The 16,131-nt window shown below is 41.4% G+C and overlaps 2 protein-coding genes across 3 annotated transcripts in view; one reads left to right on the top strand and one right to left on the bottom strand.

Moving 5' to 3' along the window:
* Positions 1–3,024: 3,024 nt before the first annotated feature.
* On the bottom strand, positions 3,025–3,906 carry LOC134159630 (basic salivary proline-rich protein 2-like). The gene has a single exon (XM_062610791.1). It carries the CDS (start codon positions 3,904–3,906, stop codon positions 3,025–3,027), a length of 882 nt encoding a protein of 293 aa, XP_062466775.1.
* Positions 3,127–16,131, top strand: part of GALNT1 (polypeptide N-acetylgalactosaminyltransferase 1) — an 86,499-nt gene continuing 73,494 nt past the window's right edge. For both annotated transcript variants that reach the window (XM_062610955.1, XM_062610953.1), the window contains exon 1: positions 3,127–3,687. The gene's annotated coding sequence lies outside the window, so the exon portion shown is untranslated. The remainder of the gene's footprint in view (positions 3,688–16,131) is intronic.

The following is a 16,131-nucleotide window of genomic DNA, read 5'->3' as shown; positions in this document are numbered from 1 at the left end:
CTGCACCCATGAGTGCCTGCTACAGTAAAAATTACACAGGAGGTTTTCCCTCTCCAGGCACTATTTTCCCCTGACCTGGCATTTTGCAAGGTTCTGGGAACATCAGAGGGGTGGCACGGTTTGGACAAACGTGTAACCAAAGCAAGAAAAATCCTTTATTTTCCCCTTTCTCCCCTCCAGGACAATCAGAAGGATAGCATTGACCATAATTACAAACCATCCAAAGATTTAAAAAATCTATTTATTTGTTGCCATGACTTGAAGATGTATGTATTTTAAAAGATCCCTCCAATAATAATTTTACGAAGTTGACTTAGAGTGCTCCACAAACCATAAACCTGAATCTCAATGTACTTCTCCTAATACACATGCCATAAACTTGGTCCTTAAATTATAGACTACATTTTTGAATGTACACTTACTCCAAAATTACTTTTTTTTTTTCCTACATGGTTTAGTGAGTTCATATCACTTCTGAAAGTGTCTTTGGCTGTATCAAGATGTCTCACGCTGACTTCTTCTTTTCATGAAACTGATAACATTTTTGCTAAGTGAGTTTCCTAGACTCGGTTGCAATGCAATATAATAGATAATCGAGGTGTCATAAAGACATTCCACCAGAGGGGTTTGGGATACATTCTACGGCATCATCAATCATAAGGGAACAAGCTTTAAGCTGCTTGCATACAGTGAACTGCTTGCAAACAATAGATCATTCTTGCTAAAACTTTTTAGCGTAAATTGAAACCACGCATTTTTGGCATAAGGAAGCCCGATACTTCTCATATTATTTGCCTGTGTATAAACACACACGTATTCAATCCCCAGCCTATAAATGCTAAATGAAGGTAGCTCTATGGTTCCTGCAGTGGTGTGCATTACCTCTCCTGGGGAAGATGCCTGTCACAGTACACAGTCTCTGGTGAGTGTATTAGCTGAGTAGCGCAGTGAAGCTCAAACATTTAAGTTGTTTAAGCACACAAGGAATCCCATTCAGCTCGTTGGAGATGAACGTATGCGTGAGTCCTGTACCGGGCAAAGAATGGCTCCTTGTTCTACTGTTTATGCACTGGCTACCTTGGTATTTTTACATATGTGTTTACTCTGTCACCTGACTACAATTTTAAGCATTTTTCAAACTGTTTTTTATTTCAACTATTTCAGTCAACATTAGTCAAAGGCACTTTTAGTCTAATCCTCAGCTTACCCTAGCCAGATGTCTCCTCTCCACAGAGTCCATCCTGCACTTTTTGACTCTTCCCAGCAAGGGGACAACAGGTAGATGGAGTCCAAGCACAAGCACCATGTTGCTACCTGCACTCTCCTGCCTAAAAAAAACTGAGACTGAAATAGCTTCATTAATGCTTGCAAAAGTAGGCAAGTATAGGGCTGTCAGACTACGTGTACATCAAAATGTATGGAGTAATAGGATTCTGTATGCGCTCTACCTAGAAAACTAAGTACTCATCCTCAACAGATCTGTAGGGGCACACAGGGATTCTGAGCTCACTGGTTTTGTCTGAAGAAAAAGTATCCCAAAGGAATGGTTGGGAGAACTAAGTGCCCTTAAAAAAAGTGTAAGTTACTTCCAAGGGAGGCAAGAGTAAATGGTACTTGCATGTGTGTCAAATTCTATGGTTCTATTATATGATTCTATGATTCTAAACAGAGTGAAAAATCAGCCTTATGGTTAGACAAACATACCACAGGGCTAGTGGCAGCTGCAAGTGTGTGGTGGGTAAAGGACTAGAACCAGTCAGTATCTGAACAGAAAGATCTTTCTAAAGAGAGAAACAGATGGAAGCACCAGCAGAATTGCAGGGTGTCAGCATGACAGTGTTCAGCACTCACCCAACTTTGTCTGCACACCTTCTTTTTCTATTTTTCTCATTTCCCTATTTAAATTCTCTTTAGAATATAGGTCTTCTGCCAAGGAACGTGTTAAATATGTTTATAATGAGCACAGCATGGTTTTGGGGTTCTGCAAACAAATACCTCTTTAAAGTTACACATCATTTCAGAGACTTGAGATTCACTCGTCAAGGAAATGCAGTGTTTTCTTCACTGAAACTTTGCTAGGCAGACTTTTTTAAGAGGGAACATAAACTTTGATCTGTAAACTTTAAAAAGCTGAATATAAGAGTAGGGAAAGATAAAACAGTTCCCAGAATTCAAGTGTCAAAAATATATTTTGGGGGTGGGGACAAAGTGATGTTCTGACTGTATTAAATGATCTTAGGACACAAACATGCTTACAGGGCGCGTAGAACCATATAATGGTTTGGATTGGAAAGGATTTTAAGATTATCTAGTTCCTACCCCCCCGCCACCGGCAGGGTGTCCTCACACTAGACCATGTGGCTCAAGGCTCTGTCCACGTCTAACATTTTGATGCTGCAGTGGGGCCCATACTCACATCGCACTGCCTTGCTTGGAGTCCAGTGCTAGTGGAGTCTTGCTACAGCCCAATAACCCAACACAACATTTCTGTCCACCATGGTGCGCAGCACACAACCTCCAGCAAAGCCACCCGTGCCCCAGCAAGGAGCTGGGGCCGGCTGATGCTGGTGACCCCCACTGAAAGGCGCAGCAAGGTCAATTCCGTCGCGCAGCTCCTGCTCGCCCTCCTAGGCCAGAGCTCCTTTTAGGGCGCAGGTACGGCGGGCGCAGGCGGAGCCGGGATGACACAGGAGCACACCGCACCTGCTCACTGCCCACAGCCCTGTACCGCAGTCCCCGCGGGCCGCCGCGCACCGGCACTGCACACCCCACCCACACCACAGTGTACGTGTATGAAGGGGGGCGCAGGCACAGCCGCTTCCACCCGCATGTTTGACTGGGACCGGCCTTAACGAGCAGCCCCCAGGCGGTGACCGCCGCTGCCGTACCGGGGTACGCCGCACCCCGCTGTGCGGAGCCCCCTCCCCTCACACCACACACACACACACACACACACATCCGGGGTAGCGGCGGGGCGGGGCGCGGGCAGGCGGGGGACGTGCCCGCGCGCGCTGGGGCGGGCAGTCACCGCCCCTCTCTCTGCGCCCTCCGCCGCTGCTGACGCCCCCACGCCGGTGATGGAGGCGAGGCGCTGAGGAGGGTTCGGGTGGGGGCGCCGCCGCTGGCGGCAGCAGCAGCAGGAGAAGCGGCGGTGCGCGGAGTGACGGGGCATGCGGAGCGGGCGCCGCCGCGGGGCTGCAGCGGAGGGCTCTCGGGCGCTGAGGGAGGAGGAGGAGGCGGCGGCGGGGAAGGAGGCTTTCCCGCGGGGCTCCGTGTGACCGCGCCGTTGCGCCCGGAGCGCGGCTCCCAGCAGCCGCAGGAAGAGCGGGGCCGGGGCGGCGGTGGCGGCGGTGCAGCAGCGCTCCTTCCCCGGCTGCGGAGCGAGGCGGCGAAAGGAGGCGCCGGTTCCCCGCGGCTGTAGCGGCCGCCGGCGGCACTCCGGCCGCGCAGCGGCAGCGGCGGCCGCGCCTCAACTTCGTGCGAGGCAGCGGCCGCCGCGACGAGCGGGCGGTACGCGGCTGGTGCCCGTCCCCGCCGCCGCTCGGAGGATTTACCCTGCGGGACTCTCCTCCCCGGGCCCCCGGTGACAGGCGCAGGAGCGGCGGGGCAGGCGCCGCACGGTGCCCCCCCCACCCACCACACACACAACGGCCGTCCGGCCGCCCCGCAGCGACAGAGAGGGCCGAGGTGAGTGCGGGCTCTGGTCGCCTCGGGTTCCGCTTCCCCCCGCCCCGCGCTGGAGCTGAGGGAAGGGGAAGCGCCAAGTTCAGGCGGCGGTGCTAGGCTTCTCCGCGCTCCCGCCGCCGCCTCGGCCGGTCGCCGCTTCCTCCCCACGGGCTGGCTCGGGGAGCGGGGCGGCCCCGCCGCGGTGCCTGCTCCTCCGGCCGACCAGCGGAGCGGGGCCATGGGCGCGCACAACCGGCTCCCGGGCCGATCCTCGCCGGGGAGAAGGGTGTGCGGCCGGCTGAGGACGTCCTGTTGCTGGTTCCAGGGGTCGGGAGCGGCTCTGTGTCAGCAGCAGACTCCAGGAGCTTGCCTCTGTGTATGTGTGTGTGTGCAGGGGGGAGTACCCTGGCAGCATCCGCGGCGCTACCTCTCTGCACCGCTGTCACATCAAGTTCTATCAGTTAATGTTTATTACATAATATGTCAATATTTTGTACTCTCTCTTATCTGCCGGAATCCGGATAATCCTTATTATATTTCCTTTTAATTCATAAAGCTGGAGAGGGTCAGGGAAACCAAGGTTCTCGTTCCTCGTAGTTGCCTAAAGCAACTCGTTCAAGTAGTTGCCTAAAGCAACTTAGTTTTCATGTGACTTTATCCGTGTTAAGAGAGGGTTACTACCTCCTTGCACTCTAAGAAAGCGGTGTATGCCGTCCATCTCCCCCTCCCTCCCCTTCGTTATTAAATACGGCTAAGTTTCTTTAGGTCCTGCCTGTTTTCAGCGGTCTCCAGAATCCGCCACTTTGTAAACTTAACAATGTGCAATACTGAAATAGAAACTAATTTTTGTGCAGCAGCTGCTGAGAGAAATAACTTTTATGGCGATGAGCAGGAGAGAACCAGCCTCTGTTGTTTATATAAATGATGTTGGCACTACATGAACTGTAAATGAACATAGCCAACAGCTGTGCAAACCAAAACTATGTAGCTAACCATGTATTTTTATACACTGCTGCTCTCAACTTCGCTCCTTTGCAAAAGCAGTGAAGATCATGTTGCTCTGAACACTTGGAACACCACAGAACTCGTTTTTCTCCTAAATACAAAGGATTGCTTATATTGGAGAAAGCATTTCACTTTCTAGTGCCAGCTTTGTCATTTTCTGTGACTTGGAATTTTGTCTGTGTCCTTCTGTGATGTTGGTCTTTTTTAAGTGGTAGTGCCAGCACTTTTTATCAGGCTTAATTTGTCTGTGAAGCATGAATGTGCATCAGAGACAACTCAAAATCATTGGCGATAGGGAGATTGTGGCAACGTGGTCATCTTGGAAATGGTACGAATGGTGCCTGTCAAGGACGCCACATTACAAGTCACCCTTCAGATCAGGGTGGCAATGATAACACTCAGACTATTATTGGATGCTGTCTGGCTTTTCAGAATTGTAAGTTGTGTGAATGAGGATACCTTACTCCTGATGTACCTCATTCCTGTGGGAACAGGGCAATTCAAAGACACTAATGGAAGTTATGAAAATAGTTTAAAGCTGCCATGTGACAGTCATTGCCTAGCCTAGTGGTGAGGTGGTACTGTTTCAGTTTTACACAATGATTTGTTCCTTCTCCCTCATCATCTTAGGGTGCATTTGTTCAAATGAGTTCAGGAATAAGCTATACAGAGAAAGATTAGAGTAGATTTCAGTACCAGATTGCTGCTTTAATGGAATAGTACCCCGCTGCCCTTTCTTGGTTGCATATATGTGGATAAGCTGTACATTAGGTGTAAAATTGTTAACTGTTTTTTTTTTTTCTGCTGTTGCAGAAAGGGTGTGATGTTTGTCTTTGGAATGAGAACAAAAAGTAGCTCCAGGAACACTCATCTAAAAATAGGGTACTTCCAAATACTTAAATGATTTGAATGCAATTTACATTATGTTTAGTACAAGAGACAAGAGCTTCTTGACAGATTTTGCATTTTATATATTCAGTGATTTATTTTTTCTTTTTAGTGCACATGCTAAGTCTCAGATGATCCACCTGGCACAAAAGTTTGATACACAGGGCCAAAATGGGAAGGTTTTTGTCTCTGCAGTCATCCTCAGTCTTTTTCTTTAATTGTGTTTGATGTGGAAATGCAGGAACCATCTCTGGATGCACATTGACCTGTACTGCGAGCCTTCAGTGCTTACAAGGAGATGGGCTGACCCACAAATTGAAATATAGTTTCTTTTTTAGCAGTTGGAGTGGGGCTTTTGAGAATGGTGCTGTTTCATGCTTATAAACCAATTGCTTTATCAAGAGTTTCAGAGTTCTTTTAGTGGTCTTAAATTATTAACCAAAGCCTGGAAGTCTGTACTCTGCTGTCTTTCAGTTACAGTGTGTGTTTTGCATTCCAGTGTTACTCTTCAGGATCTTGATTTTTAAATTTTATTTGGAAGGTGGTGGTTTAGGACCCCCACTTCATCCCCTCCTCTCTTCCCCTTTCCCCCCTCCCCCCAAGGGCCATCACTGTGATTTTAGCATTGAAATTATGGCAGTGACGTTTATTTGGAGTTCACTTAGATGAATAGCTCATGCAGATATAAGTAGTATTACAGGAGGCCAATGTTGAATACTTCTGACGTGGTATGGGGCTTGCACCAGTTACACAAATACTTAATAGAAGTGGGCCTGGATCCTTAAATGTGACATTCCTCATCACAGTCCAGTTTTCTGTCCTTCTTCATTATAAAGATGAACTAGAGATTACCTTGCATATGCATTGTATCAAAAGAGCATACCTCTGAACTGTATTCCCCCTTTCAGTGAGCAGCATCTTAATTTCTGAGTGTAAACTATTTCCCTCCTGTTTACGTTTTTTAGTCCATAACTATGTATTTTTTTCATGTCTTGCTTTGTGATTCTTTGTATTAACATTATTAATTTCTAATTCTTCACTTAATCTAATGTTGAAGCAACCTTTTGCAGGTAATGATTGAGAACTAACCACTAGTTTTAGTATGAAGATACAGTTTTGCTAGTGCTTGCCACTGCTGCTTTTGAATCCTGATATTTTTAATTTTCATCAGCTATGTTCTTATACTGAACAGAGATCTTCCTTGACTTCCACAGGGATGCTTGTAATCTTCTCATTTACACTAGGTCTACTCAGTTTAGAAGGTTGCTGACCATACTAATAATTCTGCCTTTAACTCTCAGTGACATTTCTTCTGCCTTTATTAACATTGAATTTATCTGCCACTGTTACACCTGTACATCATAGTTGATTAGCTCCCAGTTGGTTATGTTTTTGGTCTTCTGTACTTGGCTAACCTATATAACTGTTAACTTTTCTACTTTCCTTTCCAGTTCATTAATTAATGCCTTTAAATGTTGGTTGCTTTATGGATCCTTGGAGCATCCTGCTGTTAACCTTTTGCTGTGTTGAAGCTTGACTATGTATTCATAGTCCAAGCTTCCTGTTTCTTAGATAGGAATAAAACAAAATCTTTAAAGCAAAATACAACTGAAATCTGTGAGATACATCTGCAGAGGTGTAATCATAGCTTTTACTCAAGTTTTAGCACCAAATCTATTCTTGACAGTTATATTCTAAATTTAGCATCCCCAGATAAAATGTTTTAACAGTAGGCTTGTCATAAAAGCATTTTGACACCATCTTCCACTAATTCTGGCAAAGCATTTTTTCCCCTTTACAGTCCTTCTAGTGAGCTCAATCCATTATGCGAAATCAGCCCATCATAAAAATCAATGGAATTGATATACTTTTAGCTAATGTATTAAAGAGCTGGCTAACTGCTCTATTATTCACTTTTTGATTACTTAACTATGGTTTTGCACTATGAAATATGAAGGTTTTTAAGGGGCGTTTACTTTCGGCTGAATAGAAGCTTGTGACTTTGAGCACCGCATAAGTATCTAGTGCATGTACTGTTGTAGTAACTCCCAGCTGATTGAGGCATTCTTACCATCAGGTTGACATAAAGGTCTCTTGTTATAATCCACTAAAGAGAATTAACTTGAATTCTAAAGCCCTACACCATGCAAGTTACTGAGTTGTGGTTTGTAGTTTCTTGTAGGATACGTGATTTTGATTCCTCACATTTTCTTTGAAAGGCCAGTGGAACTGAGAAGTTAACATAAAAAGGTATGCTTAGCTGTCAGTGAAAGCAAATGTGCTTGGAGACCTGGTCCGTTAAGAGAAGTTACCCTTGGCAGGGTGGTCTCCCTAGATTGCCTCTTGCTATCAGTTACCATCCTTGCTTCTGTGATCCAGGGTTTCATTTTCAATCAGGAAAAAAAAATCCATGACTTTTTTTCTTGTTCTCTTGTGCCTTTAAGCGGTAGATAACTATGGTATGGCATTTGTGAAGTGGTTTCACAACTTTAGGTTTGTTGTTTTTTTTTTTTAATCCAAGGTATTTGGCTTTGGTGTTGGAGTAGACAGCTTCATTTCTGTGGAATTAAAAAGTTACCCTTAATAGGCAGAGCTTTGTAATGACGTCTTTTCACTGGAGTCAGTGTTTAGTGACCACAGCAACTCTCATTGATGGTTTCAGCTCGTGTATTTTTCCTTCATTATCAGATCTTTTCTAGCATTTGAAAGATAGGTAGGGACATTGAGCACAATTTATGTTGCAGGCTGCTATTCTGCATAACCTGATGGTCTCCAAGACATTTTGTTTGTTCTCATGTGGCAAGTTTTACTGCTGGAGAAGAATGGTATAAAGCAGCAGCAGTTTGTTGCTGTGGAGGTTCAGACTGTGGGACCAGCTGATGTACAGCTGCTGTGAAATTCATTCCTAGTTAAGGAGGGAAGTGTTTCATGCCTTTTTTTTTTTTTTTTTTTTTTTTTTTATCTTGTGCCATGCTGATATCAACTTTCAGAAACTTTATTCTGTTAGAAAACTTACCCAAAAGATAAGCCAGTTCAGTGTTCTGCTGTCTAGCTGAAAGAGCATTAGCATCCTTTGGAGGCAGAACATGTGAACTGCTCTTTGTTCCATAATGCTCATCTTGCTTTTTAAAACGTTGTCCTGTAAATTGCAAGCCAGTGTAATATTGTAAATGTTTTGGGAAGTCTGCTTTATTTTCAATAGTGCTAATATTGCTTAAGATGTGCGAGCAATAAAATCTCTAGATTTTTTTTTTTTTTTCTTACTACAGAGAAACTCTTACAATTTTTTTTGGTAGTAGTATTTCTTTGTAATGGGGTGTGGTACTTTTTTCATGTTAAGTTCCACAGTATCCCTTCATGTAAGGGAATTCCTGACATGTAAGTGAAGTCATATGACAAAATTTGTCATCCCAGTTATGTGGAACAATTGAATCAGGATGACATTCAGCAACCAAGTTACCTGTGAAAACTTGTTACGGGCAAGTGAGAGGGAGGATATGTTCTATTTTTCTTTTCTTTTTTTTGTAGTGCATCAGAGTAGACTCCAGCACTTCAGCTGGTGCTTCCTGTCAGCACTGGAATTACCATAGTATCACAGTGCATAGATGTCTCGCATTAAGTAGTTCTACAGGAGACAGGAGTACTAGCCTCACTGTACAGGCCTAACATGACGAAGGCCAGCAGAGCCTGAAGAACTTGAATCTGAACCTGTTTATTTTTCTGTAGCTATGGGTCATCAATATCTTATCTTTTTCCATGCCATTTAAGCCTGCATTCTGTATGCTAGCAATGCTTTAGTGTAAATTGTCAGTGATAACCAGAATTGCACTGAAAGTTAAAAGGGATAATGTCAGGATTCTTCCATGGATAGGGAAATGAATTTTGGGATTTTTTTGTTTTTGTTTTGTTTTGTTTTTTTTTGTTTTTTTTTTTGAAGGCTCTGTAAGGAGCAAACCAGGGGATGGGAATATTGGTGATGGATTTTAATCAACTGTCCATGTGTAGAGAGAGATTTAGAAGGGCTTATTACATATCTGAATGGAGAAGCTGTCTGAAAAGCAGAATAAAAAATCAATGAAATGACCATAGACTTCCTTAAAGAGAGAGAGGTATCTAGTGCTGGTCTTAATCAGATGTCTCCACAACAGTGTTCTAAAATGAGTTTAACTAGAGTGGCCCGGATTAGCAGGGACTAAGATCAAGCATAAAGTTGTGTCTCACCCCAGCCAAAAGTGGGTGACAAGAGGATGTAATTTCATGTGTTCAGTTCTTAACTTTGCTAGGTGATGCTTAAAAAAACACAACAAAACAAACCGACCTACGAACAAAAACCCTCACAAGTACAATAGGTTTCCGAATCTTCAGATGCTCCAAGTGCAAATTCGTTGTAGATGAAAAAATAGGATTGGTGAGAGTTGTGGTGAAGTTCATCAGTTTAATTATCCCTATGAATAATTTATCAGTAAGAAAAATCTGGGCTCTTATGTGCACATCCTGTTCATGATGTTTCTGCATTAAATACATTAAAGCTCTCTTCAACATTCACTGATGGGGCATTTTTTCAAGTATCTTTAAGGACTCATTTAAGCTAAAATTAAACTAATGGATTTATTTAATTTTCAGTTCATTGTGTACTCAGGGTAATTAGGATTGATACACTTTTCAAACACAGAAGCTGAATCCTAATTCTAGATGCAAAACTCAGCTTTGACTATTGTCTCCAGACAATACTTCTATAAGAAATTACTTCCATTTCTGCTGATTGGAATCCTACTTTGAGTGTCCAGTTTATGAGTTAGTGACTGTTGGAAAGAGGCTAAGGACACATTTCCACAGAACTTTGTTTTTTTTTTTAAGACTACTTTGTTGTTTTAAACCCTGCTGCCTGTAGTAAGTACCATGTGAATGAAATGAATATATCTTAGAAAAATGGTTGAAGACAGCATAACAGAATAGTCCTGTTCCAAAGAGGTACTTGGAATAGCAGGTATACTTAGAGGATGAGAAAAACAAAAAACACCCCTGCAAGCAGTGTGTAATTTCTTTCACCACTTTTCCCATGATACTCTTACAAGTTTTGTTTTTTTTTAATTCAGGGCTCAGCAATCAGAAGTTTAAGAAATATAGGTACTTAAATTAGTAAGAGTTTAGTAAACCTTTTCAGTTTTCAAATCATGGCTATGCTGCAGATATTTACACATCATACTACAATTATTAAGCTTCCTAAAGTGTAGCAGAGGTACTAAAATTTAAATATGCTTATTTGAAATACATATTTCAAGAAAAATGAACCTTGCCCCTTAAGGCCCTCTGCGTGCAAGAGAGGTTATAAAATTTAAGTTCTTTTTCAGGCTGACATTGGTAAATATTTGATTTTGTGGTTTATATTCCTGAACTGAAAGTCTTGGAAATGGCATGAAAAGTACAAAATCATTCAGTAACTTCAGGGAGTAGGAAAGCACAGTTCCACCTTCAGGAGCCTTAATGAAGATTAGAAGTTATACATTCTTTGTATCTTCTCACAAACTTTGAAAGGCCTTTAGATTCTTACCATGACTTACTCCTTGCTGCAATGCTGTGTATGTATGAAAAAGGTTACAGGTAGCAGAGGGAAGTCCAGGAAGTTGAACTTGCATTTGCTTGAGACTTGCCTTTAATCTGAAAAATCTGGCCTCTTTCAAGAACAGACTGGTAACCTTTTGGAAATGTGGGCTAGATAGCTGTGGGGGACACAACTCCAAACTGCTCAGCAGTCCCTTTTCTTCAGCTTTAGCTGTGGTTTACTTGGGCACTGAAGTGAATAGGGGGAATAATGTGGCAGGAAGGACACACAGGAGTTCTTTATTCTTTGTAAAAGCTCAAGTTCCCTGCTAAAGCAGAACAGAATGGGGCAACTGCTGATACATTAGATGGCATACTCATCAAAAATGTTTTGTTTGATTTGTCTTCTCATTCTTTTTCCTCTTCAGCTTCAAATTGGTTTTAACCTGTGGCGTTGCAGGTTTTATGAACCTTGGACTAAAATATTTTCAAAGTGTATAGATCAACATTTCAGCCTTAAGGACTGACTGCTTCAGCCGTGCAGAGTTCCAGAAGTAAACGGTCAATAATCTAGCTTTCAAAATAACTGTGCTGAGAGCTTAAAAAGTATTGGTGGTATAGCTTTAATAAAAATAGTGTTCATTATAAGTTTTACATGCTCTAAAATCTGTATTTGATGTTCAGCTGTGAATAGGTTCATTGAGTTGCTGGGAGCTGCATTACTATTTTATCAAATCTAAAATAATTTGTATGTTTGTAGTTGAAATACTACTTTGTTGTACAAAATGGTAAAGAACGAGGCAGAATTCAGTACCGTGACTGTCAGTAACACTAAGACTCCTGAAGAAAATATTAAACACTCCATCAACTCTTGTAAAAGCGTAGTGAAAAGAAAGATATCTGAATGCGGTACAGCAGAATCTGAGTTACTCTGACAAAAGCGTCTGGAAAAATCTTAACTTATATATTCAAAAGCCATATAGAGCAGTTGTTGAAGTTGAAAGTGGGTGGGTGGTTTTGGTATTTCAACTGCAAGTACTATTTCATAATATTATTCTGCTATGGTGTCATTCCATCAAGTGAAAAAAGGTGTTGAAAAGCTATGAACAATTCCTGGAGTCTAGCGAGTAACCAGAACTGGTTCAAACATTTTAAAGCAATGTGCATCTTGTGTATGCAGACCCAGCACAAAACTTTTCTCTATCAAAATATGCTCATCAGCCTATATATCTAATTGTGCATCACAGCTCTAAATCACAAAAACTTTGTCTACAGCAGTTTATTTTAAAAAATGCAAGTTAACCAGTCCCCGAAGGAAACCAAGTAGTCTTTTGTACTGAATTTGTTAAATATTTATAAAAGAAACCCTATAAAACCTCCCAGAAGACCAAGCCCCATGTTTCTGAGTGTTATTTGCCTCCTTGCCTCCTTTGTGAAGTTGTCAAATCACATCTTTTATTTTGTCTTTCCATGTCCAAGAAAACTAATCACTCTTCTGCAACCAGTAAATGCTTGAAATCTGCTGTGTGCCAGAAACCAATTGTCCCTATCTCAGCTGTGATCTGATTCAAAGAAGTACAATAATATGTAATTTTCTTGCTTTGGATTATGTCAAAGCTTTCTTATGCAGTTTTAGACTATCATGACTATTCCTTTTCTCTCCAGAACTGTTCTTTCTCAAACACAGTCGGAGCTTGTTAAAGCTGAAACAATGGTTTCTCTATATTTCATGAGTGTTATGTATTTGAAAAACATCTAAGGACTCATTTTGACCACATTTTCCTTTGTTGAAAACTTGATAAAACATCTTGGCTTATGCCAGGAAAACAATGCCTTTTATTTTTTTATCGCATACCTCATGTTATTTGCACTGGAGTTGAATAGCACGGAGTTGCAGTCAGTAGTTTGTACTAATCCACTAGTTTGGGTCACTAGCATTTAAACAAAGAATCCAGAATGGGATGTGTTTTAAAATCAACAGCTTCTATGCAGAAGTGCCCAGAGTTAAATAGCATGCAAGCCAGACACTGATTTCCAAAGCAAATGTTTGACCTTGGGATCCTTGTAGCTATATTTTCAACTCTGAGACTCTAAAACCATTTGCTACCAACTTTCTTAAAATCAAACCATCTTTTGTTGTGGAAGCTAATGAAATTATGATTCACTACTGCTTCCGTCTGTGGGGATGAGCTGTACAGTCTATTTCTATGGAGCAGAAACAAGAACAACTTCTTGATATTCTAAGAGACAGTGTTTGCTTCTATATCTGTCACTTGTAGAATGTTGGCTAATTGTTACTTTAGAACAGCTCTTATCAATTACTGCTGTATTATATCAGCCTAACAGTTTCCCATAATTTGTGATTTCTCCATTTTTTTTTTTCCATTTGTTTGGGTGTGTAATGCATGGTATGGGTATATCATTAATTTTTGGGTATATCATTAATTTTTATTCAGAAGGATGTGGTAATGATTCAAGAATGGGAGGGGAGAAATGGATCTGAAAGGAGTCAAAATAATAGAAATGGCTAGTAATTTGGATTTCTTGATAAACTAGTATGTGTCAGGAGAAAGAGACAAGATCTCTTTAAGAGAAGAGTGATGACTGGCATCTTTGCAGTAAATTGAAGTCTGGTTATGGCCGGGCATATTGAAGAGGAAGTGAGCACAGTGGCCCAAGTGACAAATGCTGTGTTTAAAGATTTCCAAATCTGACTCTTGCGGTTTGGAGGAAAGAGTATTAGTTTGGCTCTTTGGAGGCATCTGGAACTGCTACTGCTTTGGCATCGTGAAACTTGTTATGGGCTGAGCAGTCAGTTCCCTGCACAAGAAGGAGAAAGTTTAGCCAGTTTTATGCAAATACTTGTTGAAGAGTTATCTTCCTATTCCAAAAGGGATCTGTTTCAGATGGAGGGGAAGGAAAACAGAAAGTATTTATAAAAGCTTGAATGCTTATGGAGGAACATTATTGGAAAACCTCCAAGCCCATGAAATCAACTGTATATAGACTAGGAAATTTTAAGAGACTTGTATCTTGAAACTATGTGTACATCTGAAAATCTCTGTATCTACTGTAAATGAAGGTTTATGGAAATAATACTGTTTTCTGTTCAGCTTCAGAAAGATAGATTGCTTAATGTTTATAAATATTTTGTTTACATGGCTCTTCTAGGAGAGAAGAAAGTTAAAGACAAAATTCACAAAAGGTTTGGAGGACCTTGGGGAAAACTTGACGGCACTTGCTGGGGCTGCATTCTGTGGATCAAATGTCAAATGTCCAGATGTAAAGTGGTGGGAGGGCATTACTATGGTGGTACCAGCACTGGTGGCATTCTGTCCTCTACCCAGTTTGTCTTTTTTGTCACCACATGTCAAATATGGTAATAATGTGCCCTGTGGTAGTCCTTGTTGTAAAAGCTAATAGTGTTTTTATGTGAATACTTTCTCCAGCCAGGCAACAAAAGCCACTTTTGCAGGAGAGGAAGAGTTGCCTTTTGAGCATTTGATCTCGTGCTCTGTTAACCTTGAGACTTTCATTTATTTTCCCCTGTGCCCTCCCTCCCCAGTTTGTAGGCTGCTTTTAGTCATACTTGATGGGCAGAAATTCCCCAAATACTGAATTGGCATGAGCTTGAAGAAAATTGATTCTGAGGAAGAAAAGTGAACAGCTCAACAGTTGCCTATTCTTTCCCTAGCCTGCCTGTTCAGCAAAGACATGGTTTAACTGATCAGATGGCATACCTAAACCTTGGAACAAATCCTATCATGTGATACCTCTTGTTGCTTTGGTAACTAAGAAAAAGAGGGAAGATATAATAACATCATGTGGGGAATGGCTGTTTTGGGGGTGGAGGAATAAAGGAGAACTTGCAAGGGGCAGCAGCAGCAAGATGCTGATGTTATTGCTGTTCACTGTGGGAGGTCAGGCCACAAGTTCTGCTTTCCACAAGGTGGGATAACTCGCAGGCTGGCAGTCAAGGGTTGCTTGCAGATTAGCTGTAATTTATTTCTAAGCGTCAGCGTTCCATCAGATATTTTTCAGTGTGCTGCTACTTCTGCTGTGTTCCTGGTCATTTTAAATTATAAATGTGTAGTCAGCTGCTGCTATGGGATAGTTTTTTAGAAGAATACAGTGGTAAAAGTTAAATTACTTTGCCTGTATTAATGAGTAGTTGGTTGTGTTTCTTCTCCCTGGCACCAAGTTTCCACAGTTCACTTAAGAACTTTTCAATCTGAATTTACTGAATGTTTTTCTTTCTTTTAATGGTTATAGTTTGAAATAAACTCATAGAAGAGATAATTAATTTATAAAGTGGTTATCCCTTAAGTATACCATCTCCTGTTCTCTTGAAAAAAGTAAAGGAAAGCAGATTTCAGACAAGATGATTAATGTTTTGTTCATACATGTCAAATATGTAAGCTGATATAATTAGGGAGCATGATAACCTAGTTTATTTACTTTCTGAATATCATGAGGAAAAGGAATGAAAGATGTTCAGTTCAGTGTCGTTATGCTGATATTTTCTAGACTAAAACTAGACACCTTACTGCATTGGGAAAACCGGGCCTTATTTCTGAACTGCAGCAGTTACTTGTACAGAAACGTGTTTTGAGAAAAATAATAAAGCAACTGTCTGCTCAGACTTCCTTCCAATTCACTTGTTGAATATTTAGTTGTGAACTAGTTTCTTTGGATATGTGTTCTACATAGTAATGTCACAGAAACTGTTAGGAAAGACTTTTTATACTATGAGCAATAGTGTAATCATTTCTAATATGCTTTCACTTTCCTGAATGAATGCTACTAAATGATATTATTTTAAGGATTTGACTTACTAAGAAATGAAATGTTAAGTGTGGACAAATTTTTAACATTGTCGTTTATACTTTTAATCCAGTTTTTACCTGAATTGTCTGCTTTTTCCACATGCAATATGTAACAATATAACAATTTTCTCAGCATAAAAAAAGGGTAATCATAAGTTGTTTGCTTCCAGCCTCAAAATTCTAATAAAAAGCATAGGTTTTCTTA

This window comes from Pezoporus occidentalis, unplaced genomic scaffold (genome assembly GCF_034315485.1).
Source record: "Pezoporus occidentalis ecotype Australia unplaced genomic scaffold, CSIRO_AGI_Poc_V1 ctg15, whole genome shotgun sequence".
Lineage (NCBI taxonomy): Eukaryota > Metazoa > Chordata > Aves > Psittaciformes > Psittacidae > Pezoporus > Pezoporus occidentalis.
Note: the sequence above shows the minus strand (reverse complement) of the source record. Positions and strands in the feature narration are given on the sequence as shown.

What these genes read in the sequence shown, in the direction of transcription:
- LOC134159630 (XM_062610791.1), bottom strand. Translation starts at nt 3,906, where the DNA reads ATGGCCCCGCTCCGCTGGTCGGCCGGAGGAGCAGGCACCGCGGCGGGG.